Source organism: Panthera tigris, chromosome E1 (assembly GCF_018350195.1).
Source record: "Panthera tigris isolate Pti1 chromosome E1, P.tigris_Pti1_mat1.1, whole genome shotgun sequence".
Taxonomy (NCBI): domain Eukaryota; kingdom Metazoa; phylum Chordata; class Mammalia; order Carnivora; family Felidae; genus Panthera; species Panthera tigris.
This window is the reverse complement of record NC_056673.1, coordinates 40,772,524-40,791,999: the sequence shown is the minus strand read 5'-3', so window position 1 is coordinate 40,791,999 and position 19,476 is coordinate 40,772,524. Positions and strand designations below refer to the sequence as shown.

General features: G+C 57.6%; 3 protein-coding genes across 8 annotated transcripts; all 3 read right to left on the bottom strand.

Moving 5' to 3' along the window:
* Positions 1-60: 60 nt before the first annotated feature.
* COASY (Coenzyme A synthase) lies at positions 61-4,771 on the bottom strand. Of its 4 annotated transcripts, none has more exons than XR_006211098.1 (10): positions 3,564-4,360; positions 2,716-2,930; positions 2,332-2,463; positions 2,016-2,205; positions 1,867-1,931; positions 1,598-1,682; positions 1,331-1,428; positions 1,095-1,241; positions 876-993; positions 61-143 (listed from the first exon to the last, which is right to left on the bottom strand). XR_006211098.1 is itself a non-coding variant. In XM_007087668.3 (10 exons), exons 2-10 carry the CDS (start codon positions 4,261-4,263, stop codon positions 943-945), a joined length of 1,683 nt encoding a protein of 560 aa, XP_007087730.1. In that variant the 5' UTR covers positions 4,264-4,274; positions 4,702-4,771; the 3' UTR covers positions 609-942. The 4 variants fall into 4 exon arrangements, 2 of the variants coding, with proteins under 2 accessions (XP_007087730.1, XP_007087731.1); XR_006211097.1 differs by lacking the exon at positions 61-143 and adding an exon at positions 153-341; XM_007087668.3 differs by lacking the exon at positions 61-143 and adding an exon at positions 4,702-4,771 and having other exon boundaries at positions 609-993; positions 3,564-4,274.
* Positions 4,772-9,339: 4,568 nt separating this feature from the next.
* On the bottom strand, positions 9,340-11,726 carry HSD17B1 (hydroxysteroid 17-beta dehydrogenase 1). Of its 2 annotated transcripts, XM_042967421.1 has the most exons (6): positions 11,630-11,726; positions 11,355-11,522; positions 11,034-11,213; positions 10,835-10,928; positions 10,248-10,425; positions 9,340-10,159 (listed from the first exon to the last, which is right to left on the bottom strand). In XM_042967421.1, exons 1-6 carry the CDS (start codon positions 11,724-11,726, stop codon positions 9,944-9,946), a joined length of 933 nt encoding a protein of 310 aa, XP_042823355.1. In that variant the 3' UTR covers positions 9,340-9,943. The 2 variants fall into 2 exon arrangements, with proteins under 2 accessions (XP_042823355.1, XP_042823354.1); XM_042967420.1 differs by having other exon boundaries at positions 9,342-10,159; positions 10,835-11,213.
* Positions 11,727-11,733: 7 nt separating this feature from the next.
* Positions 11,734-18,995, bottom strand: NAGLU (N-acetyl-alpha-glucosaminidase). 2 transcript variants are annotated; one of them, XM_042967418.1, is made up of 6 exons: positions 18,495-18,995; positions 17,007-17,154; positions 16,146-16,292; positions 15,873-15,958; positions 14,640-14,896; positions 11,734-13,701 (listed from the first exon to the last, which is right to left on the bottom strand). In XM_042967418.1, the coding sequence occupies exons 1-6, from the start codon at positions 18,875-18,877 to the stop codon at positions 12,491-12,493; spliced, it is 2,232 nt and encodes a 743-aa protein (XP_042823352.1). In that variant the 5' UTR covers positions 18,878-18,995; the 3' UTR covers positions 11,734-12,490. The 2 variants fall into 2 exon arrangements, with proteins under 2 accessions (XP_042823352.1, XP_042823353.1); XM_042967419.1 differs by lacking the exon at positions 18,495-18,995 and adding an exon at positions 17,676-18,383 and having other exon boundaries at positions 11,735-13,701.
* Positions 18,996-19,476: the final 481 nt, after the last annotated feature.

Genomic DNA, 19,476 nt, shown 5'->3' with positions numbered 1-19,476 from the left:
GAGGCGGAGGGCGGGGCACGGCCCGCGCATGCGCACCCGGAAAACTCTGAAACCGAGGGCCAGGAGCCTCGGAGACTGGCGTCGGGGCTGACACAGACGTTGTCCTTCCCCTCACTCGCCCACACCGCGACATGACGCACATTCTGTAAAATGGAGTCCCCTCAAAAGGCTCGTCCGAGTAGTATTTCCGAGAGTTGTGTGCACGCGCTGTGCTGGACCCGCGGCTTCCAGGGACTTGTGTCCAACCCCACCCTGCCGGCCCAGCACGGCTGCCAGGTCCGTGAGGCCGGAGGCCCCGCCTGGCTCGTGGAAGGCCGGTCCTCCAACACGTAGCCTGGTACCTGGCAGGAGACCAGTGGAAGAAACGCTTTCAAAGAGCCCGTTAGCCCAGTTAAGCCTCTTCACAGATACAGAAACCGAGGAACCTAGAAAGTCTGTAGCTTCTCCCAAAGCAGACAGGTAGTCAGCAATGGGACCAAGGCTGACCTCAATCTGGCTAGCTGCAAAAGCTATGCTCAGAACCACTGCACTCCAGGCTTCCAGCTCAAGGCTTCCAAAGAAAGATACCTAGAGGCATTGGGGCAGGACGCAGACATACAGGCAGCACCTGGCAACATTCACCTTTAATTGGTACAAGTTCCAGTGTTTGCCCTGGCCGCAGTGGGCCGAAGGTTTCACAGACACTGTGGGCAAGAGTAGGCACAAAATGCCAGAGGGGCCTGCTCCCCTCTGAGTCGCATCCTCAGCGATGGCCAAACACCAGCAAGCTGGGTAGACTTCCTGTGTCCACCAGGCCCAGCCTTGCCCTTCCCAGTCTGGTTCAGAGTCTCTAGGCCCAAGCTAGGACGAGCACCCAGGCCCCCACTCCTCCTCACCGCTGAATCTCTAGGCAGCTCCAGGGCCACTGTGGCCCCACAGAGAACACATTGTCAGCCATGGGCCTTACGGCGTCTGGGAGATGCGCTTCTGCAAGAGAGCCCAAGCTTTCTCCACCTTTGAGCAGGACAGAGTGTCAGGAGGAAGAGAAGACAGAGTCAGGCAGGCACCCACTGGAGACTCCTTCCCTACAATCCAGCCCTTTCCGGGGCACCAACCTGGCACTGCGTAACATGCGGTTCCCATAAAGTGCTCAGCACCACGTGGCTCTGGTCCACGAGCTGTTGCCCACTCATCTGGCTCTGCAACCGGCTCTGAGCTGCAGCTTCACTCAGGCCATCCCTCTCCACAATGCGTCGTATAGCCTGGGCACGGAGAAGGCATCGGTCAGCCCACTGGCTCAGAGCGGGCTGCGGTGTGCAGTGGGGATGGGGTGAGAGACGGGTCCAGATACCTCAGTCTCAGGGATGACAACGGTCCACACCTCATGCACCATGTTCTGCCAGCCGGCTTCAAGCAGCAGGGCGGCATCAATCACGCACACACGTTTTCCTGCGGGGAGACCCCAGTCACTGCCAGCAGCACACTGCCACTTGCCACCAGAGAGCCGGTGAAGCCTAGTCCCAAGGAAGTGGAGGGTCTGGCTTGGGGTGAGGACGCTCCTAGGAGGAGAATCTGCTTAATGTCCCCCTTGGCTGCTCCCATCAACTCTCCAACTCACCCTCAGCCACAGCCTGGTTCATCTCCTCTCGAGCCAGTTTTGCGATAATTGGCCACACAATATCCGTGAGTATCTTCAGCTGCTTCTGAGGAGGGGAACAGAGGAAGCAGGCGATTTACCTTCCCTTGGAGACGGAGCCAGCCCGAGAGAGGAGGTGGTGGGGAACAGATGAGTGGAAACGCACTCTGAACCAGACCAGAAAGGTCCATTCGGTCCCAACCTCTGGTTCTAGTAGCAGCTGAGGAGTCCTTGGAGAGAAGCGTGCTTACCTTGTTCCCAAACACCCGGCTGCCTAGGACCTTCCTGTTGATAATGCCATCTTTATGGAGAATATCTGGACGAGAGACACAGGACTGGGCAAGGAGGCCAGGCCATCCCCTCACTTTTCAGGCCACTTCTAGCCCTCCCCAGGCATTACCTGCTCCAAAGGCTTCCACAACAGGCTGGTAGGCAGGACCCCCTGGGGCGTAGGCCCGATGGCCCAGGTGGTCACTGTCGATGACAAACGCCCCCAGGCCCTTAAGCCGCTGAGCTACTGAGCTCTTCCCAGAGCCACTGATGCCCGTCAGTCCAATCACGTAGAGCTGTGTGGGCAGTTCGGGCCTCTTCTGGAGGTAGAGGAGAGGGAACCCCAGTTACTAGGGTCTTCAGACTCATGCTTGAGACTGAAATCTTCAGTCTACTCTCCAGCATTTCCAGCCCACCCAAGCAGAGGAGAGAGAGGACAGGCATACATATGGAGGCCGAAGCAGCTTTCCCAGCATTCGTTGGCGGAAGGTGGAGGAACTGACTTTGTCCTCTTCATTGTCTGTATGGTTTGGGTCCTTCAGCAGCTGGATCTGGTACAAGGCAAGCTCCTCCAGACCCTGAGGTTAAAGAGGAGGGGTGAGGAGAGGGAACGAGGGGCAGGAGGACAATGACATCTGAGCTGCCCCCTTATCCTCCCCAGAGGTAGAGCCTGCCTCCAAGGGGAAGCTGGGAAACAGTTCCTTCTCGCCTCTTCCTCACCACCCCAAGTCCTCTCTTCCCTCCTCTAGGGTCACGGTACTTCCAACAGCCCCCTACGTGGCCTTCCCCAGCCCCATCCACTCCCTCTGCCAGTCTCCCTCAGGGGTTACATTCTCAAGACGGAAGCGGTTGACGGCCATCCCCCCACGATAGGTCTCCTCGCTGACCACCAGGAACTCCAAGGAGGGGTTAGAGCCAGCGGGCCCATAGGGATCCAGCAGGGGGATGATATCAAAAGTCAAGGAGGGCTTGACGTCCACCAGGAACTCACTCAGATGTTCCACGCGTTCTGTGTAGGGTTGGAGCAGCTCAGGGAGCAATTTGCCTGGGGAAGGAGCCCAGTGAGATCTTTTTACTGGGGAGGAAAGGTACAGTCAAGTTTGGGGAAGACTATCCCTAAGCATCCAATCTCCAGAGGGGGATGGGTGGCAGGAAGAAAGGGCTAAGCTGGGAAGTGCTGTATGTCAGGGGAGCAGTGAAGAGGGGGCAGCCAGCAAGCACGACAGTCATGGCAGGGGCTGGCATATGTCCAGAGAACGAGCAGTGCCAGGGAGCATCAGAGTCAGATGGAGAATTCCAAGAACCACCCCAACCACGAGTCCCCTCTTGCTGTAGCTCTAACACACTACCTACAACCCACAACCCACTCATCCATTTACTCCCAGGGTCTCAATCTTTAGGGTTCGTGACCTGGAGAACTTCTCAAAAGTACAGATTTCCTTAGTTCCACATTTGGGGAAATTCTGATTTGAGTGGTGAGTAGATCACACACAGAGAAAGCTGCACTTGTTCGTTTAACATAGTTTCCTTAACACCCACTGGGTGCCAGGTGCTGTTACATACGGGAGGGGTGGGAAGTAAAGGATGCCCACCCCCTTCCTCAGTCTTGGCACTGGGGGCAAGGTTAAGGAGTTTTGAGGGTCCTCCCCTGCTCTACTCCAGAGTATCTCTCACTCACTCTTCAACAGGTCTTTGTCCGCTACTCCCACCACAAGCTGCTCCTGGGCCAGGATGCACGCGACACTGAGCAACACCTTGTGGGCATTGTGCAGGCGGTCAAACGTGCCACCCACAGCCCCACGGTGGTAGCCACGCACTGGCTGCTTCGGAGACCTGGCCACGGGAGAGGCTGGCCTGATGGTGGAGGGTAAGGGGACATCCAGGGACTCCACAGACAGCTCTCCGGGCCCATAATCGGGGTATAGCAGCACCGAAGCCAGCTGGGGACAACAACTGTAGCAGCTGGTGGCATAACGCTCTAGCTGTTGTTTGACCGGGTTGTACTGGCTCCCATCCAGGGTCTGGAAGTCAGTCAGCACCACTTCCGGTGGGTGGGCCAGGTTCTGGACTGAGCTGGGAAGGGGAGGGAGAAAGGCGCTCTTGGCTCCTATATTGGTCAGCAGAACTCTGACATCCAGGTGCCTGTGGACATCGGCGCCAGCGTAGAGGTGCGTGATGAAATCCAGGACCTCAAACGTGGCCTGCACGAGGCTGGACTGGGGCTGGGCCGGGCCCCCCAGGCTCATGCCCGGCTGCAGGTGTACGTAGAGCGTGTGATTCACCAGCCGGGCCGCCGAGGTCAGGATGGGGGCCAGGCGAGGGGCCAGGGAGGCGAGCGGCGTCGTCAGCACCAGGAGGCCCGACCGGAATACGGCCATGCTGCCCAGGCCTGCGGACAGCCAGGAAGACGAGGCGTGGGTGACCGAGGGGTTATGTGGCTGAGGCCGAAGGCAGTCCGGGGCCGTGGGCCCAGGAGAGGGGACCTGGCGCAGGGACGGGGTCTCAGTGCTGATCCAGAGGAACCCGGGGGAGGGCACGGGGCCTCGGGGCTATGCGCTAAGCCCCGGTTTCCACATCTCTCAGACGGAGCGGTGAAGCTGCTGAACTGAATCCAAATCCTGAGCAGGGAAACTGGACAAAAGCCCCTGAGTCATAGGGTTGGGAATCCAGAAATCCTGGGCCCTGCTGCCAGGCTGTACCAGGGTCTTAAAGGAATCAAAGGAGGATACTAGAAGGAAACACTCAGGCTCTGAGCGGTCTTCTACTTACTGAGACCTCTGGGCTTAGGTTCCGCTAGGGCCGCCGCGGAGCCTTACCTGGCTGCGACCCGGAAACAGTAGTTCAACGCCTGCGGCCCCGAGCTACGGAACGGCAGAAAGGCCAAAGTCTTTACCGGGTTCTGGAACCTCGCGAGATTTTGTAAGGAGTAGGGCGGGTCCTGCTGAGGAGGTGGGGCGGAGCTCGGAGGCTGGGGGAGCAGGTGAAGCTATTTATTTCCAGATCTTAACCATTCCCAGGTCAGTTGGTGGAGGGCGAGGCGGGCCTGAAAGCCGATTTCACGGATGCCCTTTTGACCCCGACAGCAGAGAATGGCTTCGGCCTGGTTACCCAGGAGATAGCGGCGAAGGCAGAACACACACCTGAGTTTCCTCTTAGTAAGTTATAGGACGTAACACCTGGGTGGCTCAGTCGGTTGAGCATGGGATTCTTGATTTTGGCTCAGGTCATGATCTCACGGTTTGTGAGTTCAAGCCCCGCATCTGGATCCGTGCTGACAGTGTGGATGGAGCCTGCTTGGGATTCTCTTTCTCCCCCTCTCTCTCTGTCCTTTCCCCACTCGCACTCTGTCTCTCTCTCTCTCTCTCTCTCAAAATAAATATAAACATTAAAAGAAATAAATTACAGGGACGGAGGTGGGAGCCCCAGGACTCAGAGTCCCTGGAACCCTCCTGGTGCCCATCCACTCCAAGGATACTCTTGTGGGAAGCCACAGGACAACTCTGTCCAAGTCCCCATTTCACAGTTGGGGAAACTGAGGCCCTCTATGTTCCAAGGACATACGAGGAAGTAATGACAGAGGCCTGGTCTTATGGCTCCGTGGGATGCTCTCCACACCACTCAGAACCAGTTTGAGGGAGGGAGGAGGAGGAGGAGAGTTCTGCATGGCAGCTGGGTAGAGTTGCCAGAGGATGGTCTTCAGACAGGAGAGAAGGGGAGGAAGGAGAGAGACCTGGTGTCAAGGGTTTACTGTGAGGCCAATAGGGCTGGAAAGGCTGCAGTCGGTAGTCTCCGTGCAGAGAGGAAACCAGGTTGCCATCAGGAAATATTTCAAGTAAATTGTTCACAGAGATCTCAAGAGGGAGGGAAACCAATCTCCCAAGATTCCAGTATCGTGCTGTGGTTTATTTCCCCAAACTAAGCAAATGCTCATTTTCATAGTTATGTGGAGTTTTTAAAATTCTTTAAGTTTACTTTTTTTTTGAAAGCGCGAGAGAGCACCAGCGAGGGAGAGGGAGAGAGAGAGAATTCGAGGCAGGCTCTGAGCTGTCAGCTCGAAGCCCCACATGTGGGCTCGAACCCAGGTACCATGAGATCATGACCTGAGCCAAAATCAAGATTCCGACACTTAATTGACTGAGCCACCCAGGTGCCCCCTTTTTTGTATTCTTAAAGAGGTGTCCCAAGGGGCGCCTGGCTGGCTTAACTGGTGGAGCATGCGACCCTTGATCTGAGGGTTGTAAGTTAGAATCCCCACGTTGGGTGTAGAGATTACTTAAAAATAAAATCTTAAAAAAGAAAATAAAATCAATAGAGACGTCCCAAAGGTGTATAAGCCTCTGGCCCCGCAGAGCCTGGATGTGCCCCTGGAGTCAAGGATTGGAAGAGTTATAGAGCCACAAAGGCGTTGAAGCCAGCTTCAGACAGGAGACAACTTAGGTTGGATTTTAAAGAGAGGACCCCACACGAAGAAGCAAACTGCAGCCTCTCAGGAAATGTCCCGAAACATCTGGGCGCAATCTCACAGAGTCACTGTTGGAGATGTGAGTGCCAGCTGACTCTCAAGCTGGCCCTGGGCAATTGAAGGCTGTCCTTAGTATACACTATTCCCACAGCAGTAGCTTTGAGAGAGCAATGTGTCGTCGAGACCATCTGGATGGTATATGTGGCGGAACCTATTTAAGGCCTCTACGTAAACTATTAAGATTCCGGTGGGCAAGTGCAGAGACCCACTTGTCTTGTAGTCGCCCAGGACAAGTCTCATATGTCAGTTCCCTTGCTAATTAAAACCCCCACCTCCCAATCTAGAGTGCTCTGCCTCTTTCTTTGGTCTCTCCTTGGCCTCTGTGTACGGGAGCCAGTTTCAGATTTCACCCAGGGAACTTGTAGGTTGTGAACCAACAGTCACTTTTATTCAGTAAATGTGGATTTAGTGCCTCCCATGATCAGGAATGGTTCTAGGTATAAGGGATCAACCAGTGAACAAAACAAACCAACGAGCTGCCCTGGAGCTTAAGTTCTTATGTGTCTTGGGATAGGGTGGTGAAAGTTATAGATAAATGTGTAACAATAAAGTCAGCAGGTCAATAAATAAATCTCTGACACATTAGTGGTGATAAGCGCTATGAAGAAAAATGAAACAGGGTAAGGGAACTATAACTGGCGGGGGTGGGGGGGTGGGGGGGTGGGGGGGTGGGGCTAGGGAATGCTACTTTAGATAAGGTCGTCCGGGGAAAGACCTGAAGGAAGAGAAGAATCAGAGATTAGGGAAACTGTACCAGATAGAAGAAATAGCCAGTTCAAAGTCCCTGGGGCAGAAAGCCAGTAGGGCTGAATCAGATAATGGTAAGTGATGAAAGATAGGGTCAGAAAGGAAGTGGGGGCCAGATCAAAGAATGTGTTGGAGCTCTTGGAGAAAAGCCTCTGATTTTACTTAGAAAGCCACAGGAGGTGTTTTAAGCACAGACATGGAATAACTTTCATTTTTAAAAGATCATTCTGGGGGCGCCTGGGTAGCTCAGTCGGTTAAGCGTCCGACTTCGGCTCAGGTCACGATCTCGCGGTCGGTGGGTTCGAGGCCCGCATCGGGCTCTGTGCTGACAGCTCAGAGCCTGGAGCCTGTTTCCGATTCTGTGTCTCCCTCTCTCTGACCCTCCCCCGTTCATGCTCTGTCTCTCTCTGTCTCAAAAATAAATAAACCTTAAAAAAAAAAAAAAGATCATTCTGGCTGTTCCGTGGAAATTTTATTTGGTGGGCATGGGTCGCATCAAGGCAACCAGTTAGGAAACCACTGCAATAATCCAGGTGCGGTGATGGTAGACCAGAGTGCATAGACCGGAGTGATTTCCAGAGTATTCCAAAATACCTTCCAATCTTTTATAGACTGAAGGTATTTGCTGATGCGTTGGTTGAGGGATGGGCAAGAAGGAAGAGTGGAGTTGTCGGGTACTGAAGTGGGGAAGACTGGGGCAGGAGCAGTGGGAGATCTGGAAATCAGAACTTGCGTTTGGACACATTAAGTTTATTAGGGATCAAGTGGAGCTGTTGAGTAGGAAGTTGATGTGTGTCTGGAATTTGGGGAAGCAATGCAGTTGGAGATATTGGAGACTTTGGTGAGGCTCATGGGTGCATAAACAGTCCTCGAAGTCATGGGACTGCAGGAGACTATTAAGAGTATGAACGTGGGGCGCCTGGGTGGCTCAGTCAGTTAGGCGTCTGACTTTGGCTTAGGTCATGATCTAGTGGTCTGTGAGCTCGAGCCCCACATCGGGCTCTGTGCTGACAGCTCAGAGCCTGGAGCCTGCTTCGGATTCTGTGTCTTCCTCTCACTCTCTCTCCCCCTCAAAAATAAATAAACATTAAAAAAAAAAAAAAGTATGAATGTAATTGAGACACCTGGCTGGCTCGGTTGGTGGAGTGTGTGATTCCTGATCTTGAGGTTGAGGGTTCGAGCCCCACGTTGGGTACAGAGATTACTTAAAAATAAAATCTTAGGGGCACCTGGGTGGCTCAGTTGGTTAAGCGTCTGACTCTCTATTTCGGCTCAGGTCGTGATCTCACGGTTCCTGAGATCAAGCCCCGATCTCCAAGTCGGGCTCTGTGCTGATAGCAAGGAGCCTGCTTGAGATTCTCTCTCTCTGCCCCTCCCTTACTCACAGGCTCGCTCGCTCTCTCTCAAAATAAACATTAAAAAAATTAAATTTAATTAAAAAAATAAAATCTTTAAAAACATTATGAATGTAAATTCATGGAGGGGTCACACTTTGCCTTTCTCATCATTGCATCCCCACCCCAGGGTGCGACCTTGTGAGTGTATGCATACACACACACACACACACACTCACACTGGGGTGCAAAGGAACAGACTGGGGGACAAGAGCTGGGCTCTGAGAGCAGGTCTCAGAGATTCATGCCATCTTGGCTCTCTCCCCTTCTGGTGGCCTTTCTGGATCCTGAAGGGACAGCAGAACCATATGGGCCATCAGGGCAGGGAGACAGCAGGGATGAGCTGGCTGAGGCACCCTGTCCCAGGAGTAGCCAGCAGTCCAACGCCCAGAGTGGATGGCTACCCGGAGGTAGTGGCAGGTTCAGATGCTGTACCTCCTTCCCCTCCCCCCAGGTTCCAAACAACCCCCCAGCAGTTTCCCCTCTATTCTGGCTTCCCAAGATCTCTGTAGCCATGGCCCTGCCCATTCCAAGTAGTCATTTCCCTCCCTCTCCCCCATCTCTTAGGCACCCCTACCCCTGTCCTCTACCCGCACCCTCCTCATCTAGTACCCTCCCTGTTCACCCCTTCTTCAGCACACTACTTCTCAGGAAGTTAGCAGGAAATTGACCCCACAACCCTGCAAGCCCTTTCTCTGGCTTCTGCCCCTGGCTTCAGGAAAGAGGATAGCCCATTGGGCAGGCCCGCCTGCCCTGGATCCTTAGCTGAACCTCCTGGTGAGTGGCAGCTTCTGGGCTGGTGGTGATCCCGCCAGCTGAGTTCTGTCTAGGGCAGGGGACACGGAGGAGGATGTGTGGAGCTGTAGCCTTATAACTCACTTGGCCTGTTTCTTCTCTACACATCGGGCTTCTGCACACGAACACATAATAGTAACACCACTAAGAGTAGCGGTAATAGCGGTGCCTGCTATTAAAACCTCCTTCCCAGCACTTCCAGGAATTATCTCAACCCTTCATACAACCCATGACATAGGTCTTATACCCATTTTACAGTTAAGAGAACAGACTCAGGATAAGGCCCTTGCCTGAAGTCTCCTGACTAGTGGGGGCCAAATCACAAACGGACTCTCCTCCTTCCCAGGTCCGCCTCACTCTTGCTGCAGACACCCTGCGGGAATCCAGGAATCATTCTCGACCTTGCCCCTCGGTGGGCTAGCTCCTTCCTCTTTCTGGGCCTCGCTTTCCGCGTTGGTATAACCCGGGCTAGCCACGGTCCTTCCAGATCACCCACTCGCTGCACGCGCCGCCTGTCGCACACGTCCCCCTCCACCCACCAGAACCGCGCGCCCCTGGGGTCGCAAAGGAGGGCGCGGCAGACAGCGGCGGGCCAAGCCTTTATTGCAGGGCGGCGGGAGGAGGGCCGAGCGCGGGGCCGCCCAGGTCGGCAGCGGACTCGTCGGCGGGCTCTTCGGCGAACACCGCGCGGTGCATGGCGGCGACGTAGCTGCGGCCGCTGGGATCGGTGAGACGCATGCGCACCAGGGGCAGGAAGCGCTCCGTGCTGAAGTAGCGCAGCGCGGGGCGCGGGGAGCGCAGCGCGGCGAGGAAGACCTGGGGCGGCGGGAGGAGGCGCTTGGCCGGGGCTGGCCGCCAACCCCCACGCGCCGTCCGTGCTCCCAGGGCCGCGCCCGGCGCCTACCTCGGTCACCTCCTCCGGGTCCTGCGCCGCCTCGTGGAAGATCCGCTCCAAATGGCGCTGGTAGCGGGAGAAGAGGTCGCGGGTCTCGGCGTCCGCGCCGTCCAGCGCTCCGCCCGGGCCGCCCTCCAGCTTCTCCTGGAAGGCGGTGCGCACCGGGCCGCACTCGATGAGGCTCACGCTGCGGGCATTGAGCGGCGGGTGGGCGGGGGCGCAGTAAGCAGCCGGACTAGGCGGGCGGGGCGGGCGGGAAGGGGTCTGCGCGTGGGCCTCGGGAGCGTTTGAAAAGCGGCTTACAGCGGGAAAGGCCCCCCGGAGTGTGAGGGAGACGTGTGTCAGAATTCTAACCTGGCAGGCTCCCTTCAGCTGTGTGACCTTGGGCCAGTCACCTAACCTCTTTGGGCCCCCGTTTCCCAGCTGGGTGGCAGAAGTGAGATAACGAGTGCCAAGTGCCCAGTACTGCGCCTGGCACACAACAAATGTGAGCCGCAGTGGAGAGGGACCAGCGTGAGAGTGGCTCCAACAGGTCAGGGTCCTGGGGTTCCCAAAATCAGGATTCAGAGGGCTCTGGGGGTGGGGCGGTGACTCACTGGACCCCGAAGGGCGGCAGCAGAACCGCCAAACTCTCGCATAGACCTTCGATCGCAAACTTGCTGGCGCAGTAAACGGCGTTGAATGGCAGCCCTTCCAGGGGAGATGAAGCTTTTGGAGGCGCCCGGAGCCCACTGTAGCCCCTGGCACTGTCACCAGGCCCCACCCCTCCCGCTGGCCCTGCCCCATTCCACGCACCCATCAAGCCACCCATGCTCCCCGTCACCAATACGCGTCCCGAGCGGCGGCGCTTCATGTCCGGCAGGAAGGCCTGCAGTGTCCGCACCGTCCCTGCCACGTTCACGTCCAGCACAGACCCGACGGCGCCAGCCTCCTGCACCTCCAGCGGCCCGAGCAGGCCCCGGCCCGCATTACACACTGCGGGAAGAGACGCCGAACCCCACCTGCCTCGCCTTCCTCAGACCCAGCCGGTCCCCTTGTGTTCCCGGGGCCTCAGGACATTTTGGTTTGGACATAGGGTGGGGGAGGCTCCTGCATACGTGCTGCGGGGAGGCTCACCCAGCACATCCACGCGGCCCTCGGTCACGCGTGCCCGGGCAGCGGCCACGGAATCTGCGTCCCTCACGTCCAGCTGCAACATCTCCAGGGAGCCAGGAGGGCACCCTCGGGACTGGGCCGCCTCCCGCAGCGGGCCCTGCGCCCTCAGGTCCCGCAGCGTGGCATACACTGGAGGTTCAGGGAGAAGACAAGGATCTGAATTCCCTGCTTACCCCTACCTGGGTCTCCTTGGGCTAGCGACTGCTCCTTTCTCTCTGTCCCAGCCCCTCATATACCTTTGAATCTCCGGGAGGGGTCGGATGCCAGACGCAGAGCCAGGTGCAGGCCGATGCCGGAGGAGCAGCCCGTGATGAGCACCACAGTGCGGTCCATGGGGAGAGGAGCTCGGAGGGGCGCCGGGAATGCAAGGCTTGGGTCTCTGAGCTCGAGAGCCCCTGCTCTGACCCGCCTAGGGCATGCCCACCCCTTGTTGTGTCTCCAGCATAATCTCAAGGCTGAGCCCTCCCGCCAGTCTGGGGCCTGCTCTCCCCACCCTTTATCTTGGTCAAAGCAGAGCTGAGGCCACTCCTGGGCATACCCCTTCTTCAGCTACTGGCCAGAGGGAGGGCAAAGTTTGCAAGCAGATGTGGGCTCGCCTGTGGGCACTGAGTGCCCTGGGCACCCTTCCCCTGTGTGTGCCTCTGTCCCACAGGGACAACGATAGGTTCCAAAGTTTGCTGCTGAGGGTGTGAAAGTATACATTTTGGGGAGGGCATTATCAGTTCCAAGGTCAGGTGTCAGTATTATGTACAGGGAGGCTGAGGCAAGGGGGCAGAGGGAAATGGCATCCACACCAGTGTCCATGCTGTAGCCGGGAGTCCTCCCAGCCATCTCAGTAGTGACGTTTGGACAGATAGGCCCAGGTGATTCACCAGTTTATTAAGTCGTATTAAAACAGTACTTTGATCCCAAATTTGGAGTGGGGGAGGAGAGCAGCTCACCTCCCTCTGCAGTTGCCAGGCTTGGTCCCCCAGCGGGCCTTGAGTTCCTCTGCCCAGGCCTGGGGCCCTCCTGTGATGCTTGTCTAGCTCCAGGCCCTGGGAACCTGCCCAGGCCCGGAATTCGGGAAGAACGCCGCCCAGGGGGTGGTTAATCGGTCACAAGGAGCCAGCCACCAACCGGGGGTAGTATCTGAGGAAGAGCTTTTTGGCCAGGTCCATAGTGTCACCGTGGGGCTGGCTAGGATACTTTTGTGTGCTGAGGACAAAGGTCTGCTCCAGCTGGAAGGCGTTCTGGTCAAACTGGTGCTGTTGGAAGGGAACGCCTCGGACCAGGCTCTCCACCAGCATCTCCATGAAGAGCCGCCAGCGCGGGGTATAGTAGTCAGCCACCAGCCCCGCCAGCTGCTTGTTAGCGTAGTCCAGGATATTGCCCTCGGGCCCCCACAGGGTCAGCTGGTAGCGGCTGTTCTGCTCATAGAAATGGGCCTCGGCCTCACTGACGGCCGCTGCCCGGGCCTGCTCCAGCCAACTGCCCAGCAGGAAGCGGCTGTCACTAGCCAGCACCTTGTCCAGCGAGGGCAGAAGCTCGTAGACCAGGATGCCCGCCGCCCTCAGCAGGGGAACCAGCTCCTTGTTCAGGTAGGCCGTCCTCGCCTCCCCATAGTACAAGCTGACCAGCTCCTGGGCCGCCTGGCGAGTGACGTCCAGCAGGTCGTAGCGGAAGGTGGGGCTAGTGGCCAGGCTGGGAGTGGTTGTTAGCAGCAGCCGCCAAGCCTCAAACACATCTGATCGATTGTACCAGACAGTGGTAGTCATCTTCAGGGACGGCCTCCTGACCAGGGGGCTGCGATTATGCCCACTGCAGGCCTCACCAGAGCAGTTGTAGACGCTCCTGAGAAGTAGCCTCCAGGCGGCCTCCGTATTTCCATGGGAGACCCCATACCGACGGGCCGCAAAACCAGTCACCCAGGCCTCCAAATCTGCCACTGGGTCCTTCCGCCAGCCCAGCTCCGCCATCAGGGCATAGACCACTTCGTTCTGGCCAATACCCTCCGGGGCCATGCCTGTACCTACCATGGTGGAATTGGGGAAGAGGCGGGCAGCGGCAGGACCTCGGTTCACGGCCTCCAGGGCCCCGAACAGACCGTGGTTGCCCCCAAAGTTATGCAGCATGCACCAAATAAAGGGCTGGCCCTGGAAGGAGGCTGTACGGATGTACACAGGCTGGCTCTCAGCAAACAGGTCCAGAACCAAGAGGCGGCCACGGGGTACGGCCCCCAGCACGGCGCTCACCTGGGCAGGCCCCCAGAACTGGGGCTGGTGCTGGAAAAGCCAACCTTGGAGCAGCCACACGGCGTCAGGGTCCACTGTGGTTGGGGCAGGGGTGGAGAGACAGAGAAGAGGGCTGATGAGAGGAGACGGAGCAGGGGAACATTCACCCCATTCTACAGATGAGGAAACCGGTCCAGAGAAGTTAAATGACTCTATCACGGGACACTCCTTCTCGTCACCCCCAGCCCACGGGGCACAGCATCCCACACAGCCTTCCCATCTGGAAGCTCCTCCTCCCAGCTAGAAGCTCCAGGGCAGTGTTGTCCAGCTTTATGAAGCATCAGAATTTCCCAGAAGACTGGCTAAAACGGATTCCTGGGCCCAAGCGGTAGTCATTCTGATTCAGGAGAATCTGCAGACCTGACAGGCTCTGGGGTGACGCTGATGCCGCCAGTCCTGGATCACGCTTGGAGCAGGCGCTCACTCTCAAGGAAGCCGGAGCCAACGGGTTCCCTTCCTGGCTGACACAGCCCACCCACCCCTACCCCCCGGCCATTCCCGACCTGGCCCCTCTCTGCCCCACCCCTGCAAGTGGCAGGAAGGAGCACTGGGTTCACATCTGTGCCCCAGGAGGAGCATCCACCGGCTTTGAACACATCCCCTAACCTCTGGCCCGCGTTACCTACCTCAGCTCGGAGGCAGAGGCCAAACAGAACGTTTTCAATGGCCAGCACTTAGTGACTGTACTCTGGGCCAGGCATCATTCTACTTACGAGGGAGCCTCATTTTACAGACGAGGCAACTGAGGCACTGGCAGGGAGGAAGTGGCAGCGCCAGGGCTGGAGCAGGCTGTCTGACTCCAGAGCTCACCTCTCCACCACAGTGTGATTAAATGAGATGGTGTGTGTGTGCAAAAGTACTTGGTAGACCATCAGGTGATGTGAGTCAGTGCGACGGTGTTGTTCCCAGTCTCTTTTCCCACCCCACCGAGCTGTGCCACGCCTCCCCTTCCCACCTCCCCCTGGCACCGAACCTGTGACCATGGCCTGGTAGACAGAGGCTGTGGCTGAGGCAAGGTAGGAGGGCTCCGAGGAGGGGGGCTGCATCTCGTTGAAAGTGTCGGCCCCGTAGATGTGGTCCGTGCCAAACTCTTTGGTCAGTTCCCGCAGGAAGAGGCTCCCAATAATAGGGAATAGAGGATCTTCCGGAGCCAGGAGGAAGGAGCAGGAGTAGGAGCAGTTGAAGTGTCCCCAGCTGCCCAGCTGGGTGACATTGACTTGAGGGAACACCCTAGTGGCGGGGGGGGGGGGGGGGGGGGGGGGGGGCAATCCAGACATTTACCGGAGGCTGATGTGGTATCCGCGGCCAGCTCACTAGCTTCTCTGCAGTTCCTGGAACCCATCCCAGTTTCTCCTGCCTCTGTGCCTTTGCACATGCTGTGCCTTGTGGCCGGAGTCCTTTCCTCCTCCCTCCCTGCTTATCTAGCTGGTTATTCCTTTGAGTTTCACCTCATCTGGATTTCCATGGGCTGAAACAAGCAACATTCAGCTTTTCAAGATCTGGCCCAGTGCTGAGCCCTGGCTTCCCCGCAGAGGCGGCCCAGACAGAGAAGTGGGCCCATGTGTATTCCTGCCCTTATCCCTGCCCTGTCTCCCCCTGTCAACCTGTCACCCAGCAGGGGCAGAGCACATCACACGCCTTTGTCGCTGCATCCCCAGGACCCAGCACTGAGCCTTGTCTGACAAATGTCTTCTGACTGTATGAATGAGGTTCTGGCCACCCAGGCGGGAGGTGAAGGGGTGGCCAGTAAGGCCAGCAGCATGCACTAAGCCCTGTGACAGTCGTGGGAACCAGGTTGTCATGGGCATGAAGGAGGTGGTAACCAATGCTGAGGGTCCCAGCAAAGCTACCTGAAGGAGGGGAGGTCTCGGCTGGACCTTGAGGAATTTTCCGGTCACAGCAGGGGAAGAGTTGGTAGCACAGAGAAGCAGAAAGGACAGAGAAGACTGGCGCACCCCAAGTGTCACTAAATAAGAGGTGCCACTTGCGAAGGCTGTGCCGAGCCACATATACTTTACAAGTAAGGAAACGGAGGCGCAGAGCAGTCATGTAATCTGAGTCCAAGTTCATGTTGCTAGTCGGTAGCAGAGCCAGGAATCAAGCCCACGCCTACATCCAGAACTTCAGTTTTTATTTTAATTACGTCTTGCAGGGAAGAAGAAATTTCCTCTCTGAGCCGAGCAGGGGGTGGGGGGAGGAACCTTACCTGGTGATAGCCTTGGGGACATGTCCTGCAAATGCAGGTAACACTGGGGTCATGCCGAAGGAGCGCATCCGGTCCAGGATCCGATGCTGGGGACAATGGAGGGGGAGCTGGTAGGCATGGCCCTGAGGGCGTAGGTCCTCACTCCCCCAGGGCACACAGAGTTCCCCTCAAGGCCCAGTTAAGAGCCCTGAGGCTGGCCAAATACCACCCTCCTTGGCCCCTGACTCTCTAGCACTTTCCAATTCTGCCCCCTTTCGTTCTCCGTCCTTTTACCTGTAGGTAAAGCTGTTTGAGGTGCCAGGAGCGGGGCAGGGGGCCACCCCAGGTGTGCAGGTTGCCCATGCGCCCCCAGGCCAGGAAGGCAGGGCCAGTGAAGTACTCATCGATCTCTGACTGGGTCAGGCCCAAGGCCAAGTATACCTGAGGAGGAGGGCGATCCCCACACATGAGTACACATAGATACATTCATCTCCATTCATTGATTCATTCATTTCACAAACATTCATCTCTTCTCTGTGCTGAGCCCTGGAGTTACTAAGACAAAATGTGACCCTTGGCAGGAGCCCAGAGTCCCAGAGAAACAGACCTGTGAACAGGTGAGTTTACTAATCTGTCAGCCTTGTCGCCAGGGTGAGGTGAGGCACAAAGGGGCTCTCCCCAAAATGGGGAAGGGGCCTTAGAAGGCCTCATGGAACGAGGCTGGCTAGAGTGATGGGTGAGGCCAGCTCCACAGGGGCCGAAACGGGGCCCAGTGCAGCCAGAGCCCTCAGGGCCCAGGCACAGAAGCGCCCAGGCTGGGGACAGCCCGAAGGGGACAGGAGCTCCTGAGTGTGACAGCAGCAGGTCTCCGCCAGATTTGCACCTCAGAAAGGACGCGGCTGGAACTCAGGAGCCAGGAGTCCTGTTCAGAGGCTCTTGTGGGGAAGAGGGTCATTCATTCTTGCGTGACTGGGGCCACGAATAAGGATAAAGAGCGCTCCTCTGTGTTTTGGCTCAGAATAGAAGCCTGTTTCCAGAGGGCTGGGGCCACCGTGCACGCCACGGACACTTCTGAAGCCTTTAGTCTGGGTACCAGACGCTGTGCTGTGGGGGAGGCAGGGACACAAGGGGAAGGAGGATGTGGTGGGCACGCACCCGCTGCCAGATGGCCTCCTGGCCGCTCCAGGCCAGTGCCAGGTTGATGCCATTCAGTGCCATCCAGTCCAGCTCCTTCTCCCAGCGGGCCCAGTCCCACCACACGAAGGAGTAGCTGTGCGTGCACACATTCTGGTAATAGCGGTACCTGCGGGCAGGGGCATGAGCCGCGGCATGTCCCTGGGGGCAGTGGGGATGTCCCCCACCCCCCCACCCCAGATCTAGCCCAGAGGGGAGGGGTCCCAAATGTAACCCCTCTCCTGCTTCACTCCAGGACCCACCCCAGGTGGAGTTGAGACTCGGTACTGAGGCAGGAGGGAAGGGAGACTCGGGTGACAAGGTGACCAAAGTACAGCCATTTTGGTTTTAGGCTGACCCTTAATCTAAAAGTCAGCAGGTCATAAAAAGAGTCACAAGACCCCACTCCCTCGGGCAGTAAAAGCCACAAAGGCTGGACATTCTTAAAACTGCTCCTTATGGGTAAATCCACAACCCAATCACAACCCTGAAACAATGGAAAAGCTAACCAGCCAATGTAAAGGTTAAAGCCAAAGTGAAAGAGGAAGCCTCTCCCTATATGGATAGCTAATTTAAAAAAACTTATAAATCCCTTCGTTAGAAGCAAAGGGGTGTGTGTCGTCCCCCTCCTCTGGGAGGAGAGATCCCTACTTTGTGAAGTAGCACCTTTCTTCTAGACTTCCGAAGTCTTTGTCCCTTTCTCTAAACGGCTCGCTCTCGAATCTTCCTCCCAAAAAGCCAAGAACTTTCTTGGCGAGGGTCCTGAGACCCTCCCATTTGGGGCCTCGGACTGTGGGCATCAGTACGGGAGCTTCCTACGTGCCCCCGACCTGTAGCCAGGCAGGTATCTGGGAGAGCACAGCTGACCCTTCTAGAGCCCCCTTCTGCACCGTGTTTAAGTGCTCTATGGCAACACCGGTCCCTATCCTGGAATGGGGGGGCGGGTCTCTCTCCCCACAGTCTAAAGGGGAGACAGATGAGTGAGCACACGACCTCCCTGCGGTGGGACAAGCTCCAGAACGGAGGCTGCGAGGGGGTGGATACCATTCCTCTGTGGTGCATCTTCCAACAGAAGGTGGGGAGGGAAATGACTAGCGTTTTTTGGTCACTAATTATGCACCACAAATTCTACCCCCGTCACCGTGCAAATCCTCACAACCAACACTGCGCGGTAGAGGTCATTACTTCCACTTTTCAGATGAGCCAGCCGAGGCTCTGAGAGGCTAAGTGACTTGCTCAAGGACACACACGGCTTTGAGAGGCAAAGCCTCTGAGATCTGAAGCCAGAGCTGTGCCACCCTAAGGCCTGCGCTACGTTCAGTCTCGGTCGCTGCGGTAGCGACCGGGAGAGCGCGGGGTGGGGCGGGGACTCAGCGAGGGGCGGCGCCCCGGGATGGGAGGCAGGTGCGGGCAACCGCGGGGGGGGGGGGGGGGGGGGCGTGGAGCCCGGCGGGCGGGCGGGCCTCGTACCTGTTGGGCGTGGCCTCGGTCAGCTCCTCGGGCACGGCGGGCAGCGGCTCAGGCAGGCGCAGCTGAGAGCCCGACCAGGCCACGTGGCAGCCGCAGAAGTCGCGCAGGTAGCGGTGCAGCCCCGCGGCAGCGGCCACGCCGGTGGAGCCGACCACCCGCACTCGCGCCCCGGCGCCGCCGCCGCTCAGGCGGTAGGTGTCCAGGCCGGATTCGGCCGCCAGGGCGCGCTCCACCGACACCGAGAAGGCGGCCGCCCGCCCGGGCCCCAGCAGCCGGGCCAGCAGCTCCCGCACGGCCGCCGCCTCCCGGGCCTCGTCCCCGGCCGAGCCCCCCGCGGCGGCCAGGAACAGGAAGCCCAGGACCCCAGCCACAGCGGCCCCCATGGTCTGGCGGTCTCAGGCTGGCTGCGGCCCCACCGGGCATCCATTGGGACTCAAGGCTAGGGGCGGGACGACCCGCCGTCCAATCAGCTGCGGGCCTCAGGCCACGTGGCACAGAAGTTAGTGCACCAGGAAGCTCGGGAGAGACCGCGCTTCCGGGTCCCGGACCAGCTCCCGGAGGGTGTCTTCTGACCGACCGCACGTGGTGCGGGAGCGCGTGATTCCACTGTCATCAAAAGCCCGGGATGTGATCCGCTGCCCTTCACGAGCGCCAAGGCGCCGTTGTATCTGAAGGGCTTTCGCATGCAATTCACTGTCCTTCCGTCCGGGCAACTGTCCACAACAGATATTTTTATGTGGGGTTTTATTTTGTAGCAGGCATTGCCACCCTTCTCTGGGGGAGACCTAGAAACCAAACACTCACATAAAGATCTCAATTACAGTTGTGAGGCTGTGAGGAAATACAAAGGTACCCGACCTAACGCTTCCACACTTGATCTTAGCCAAAAGGCTGAGAAGCGATTAAGCCTAAAGCTTCTAAAAGGAAGTGACATTTAATATGAATTAAATTGGAATTGACTAGGAAAAGAGAAGAGAGAATT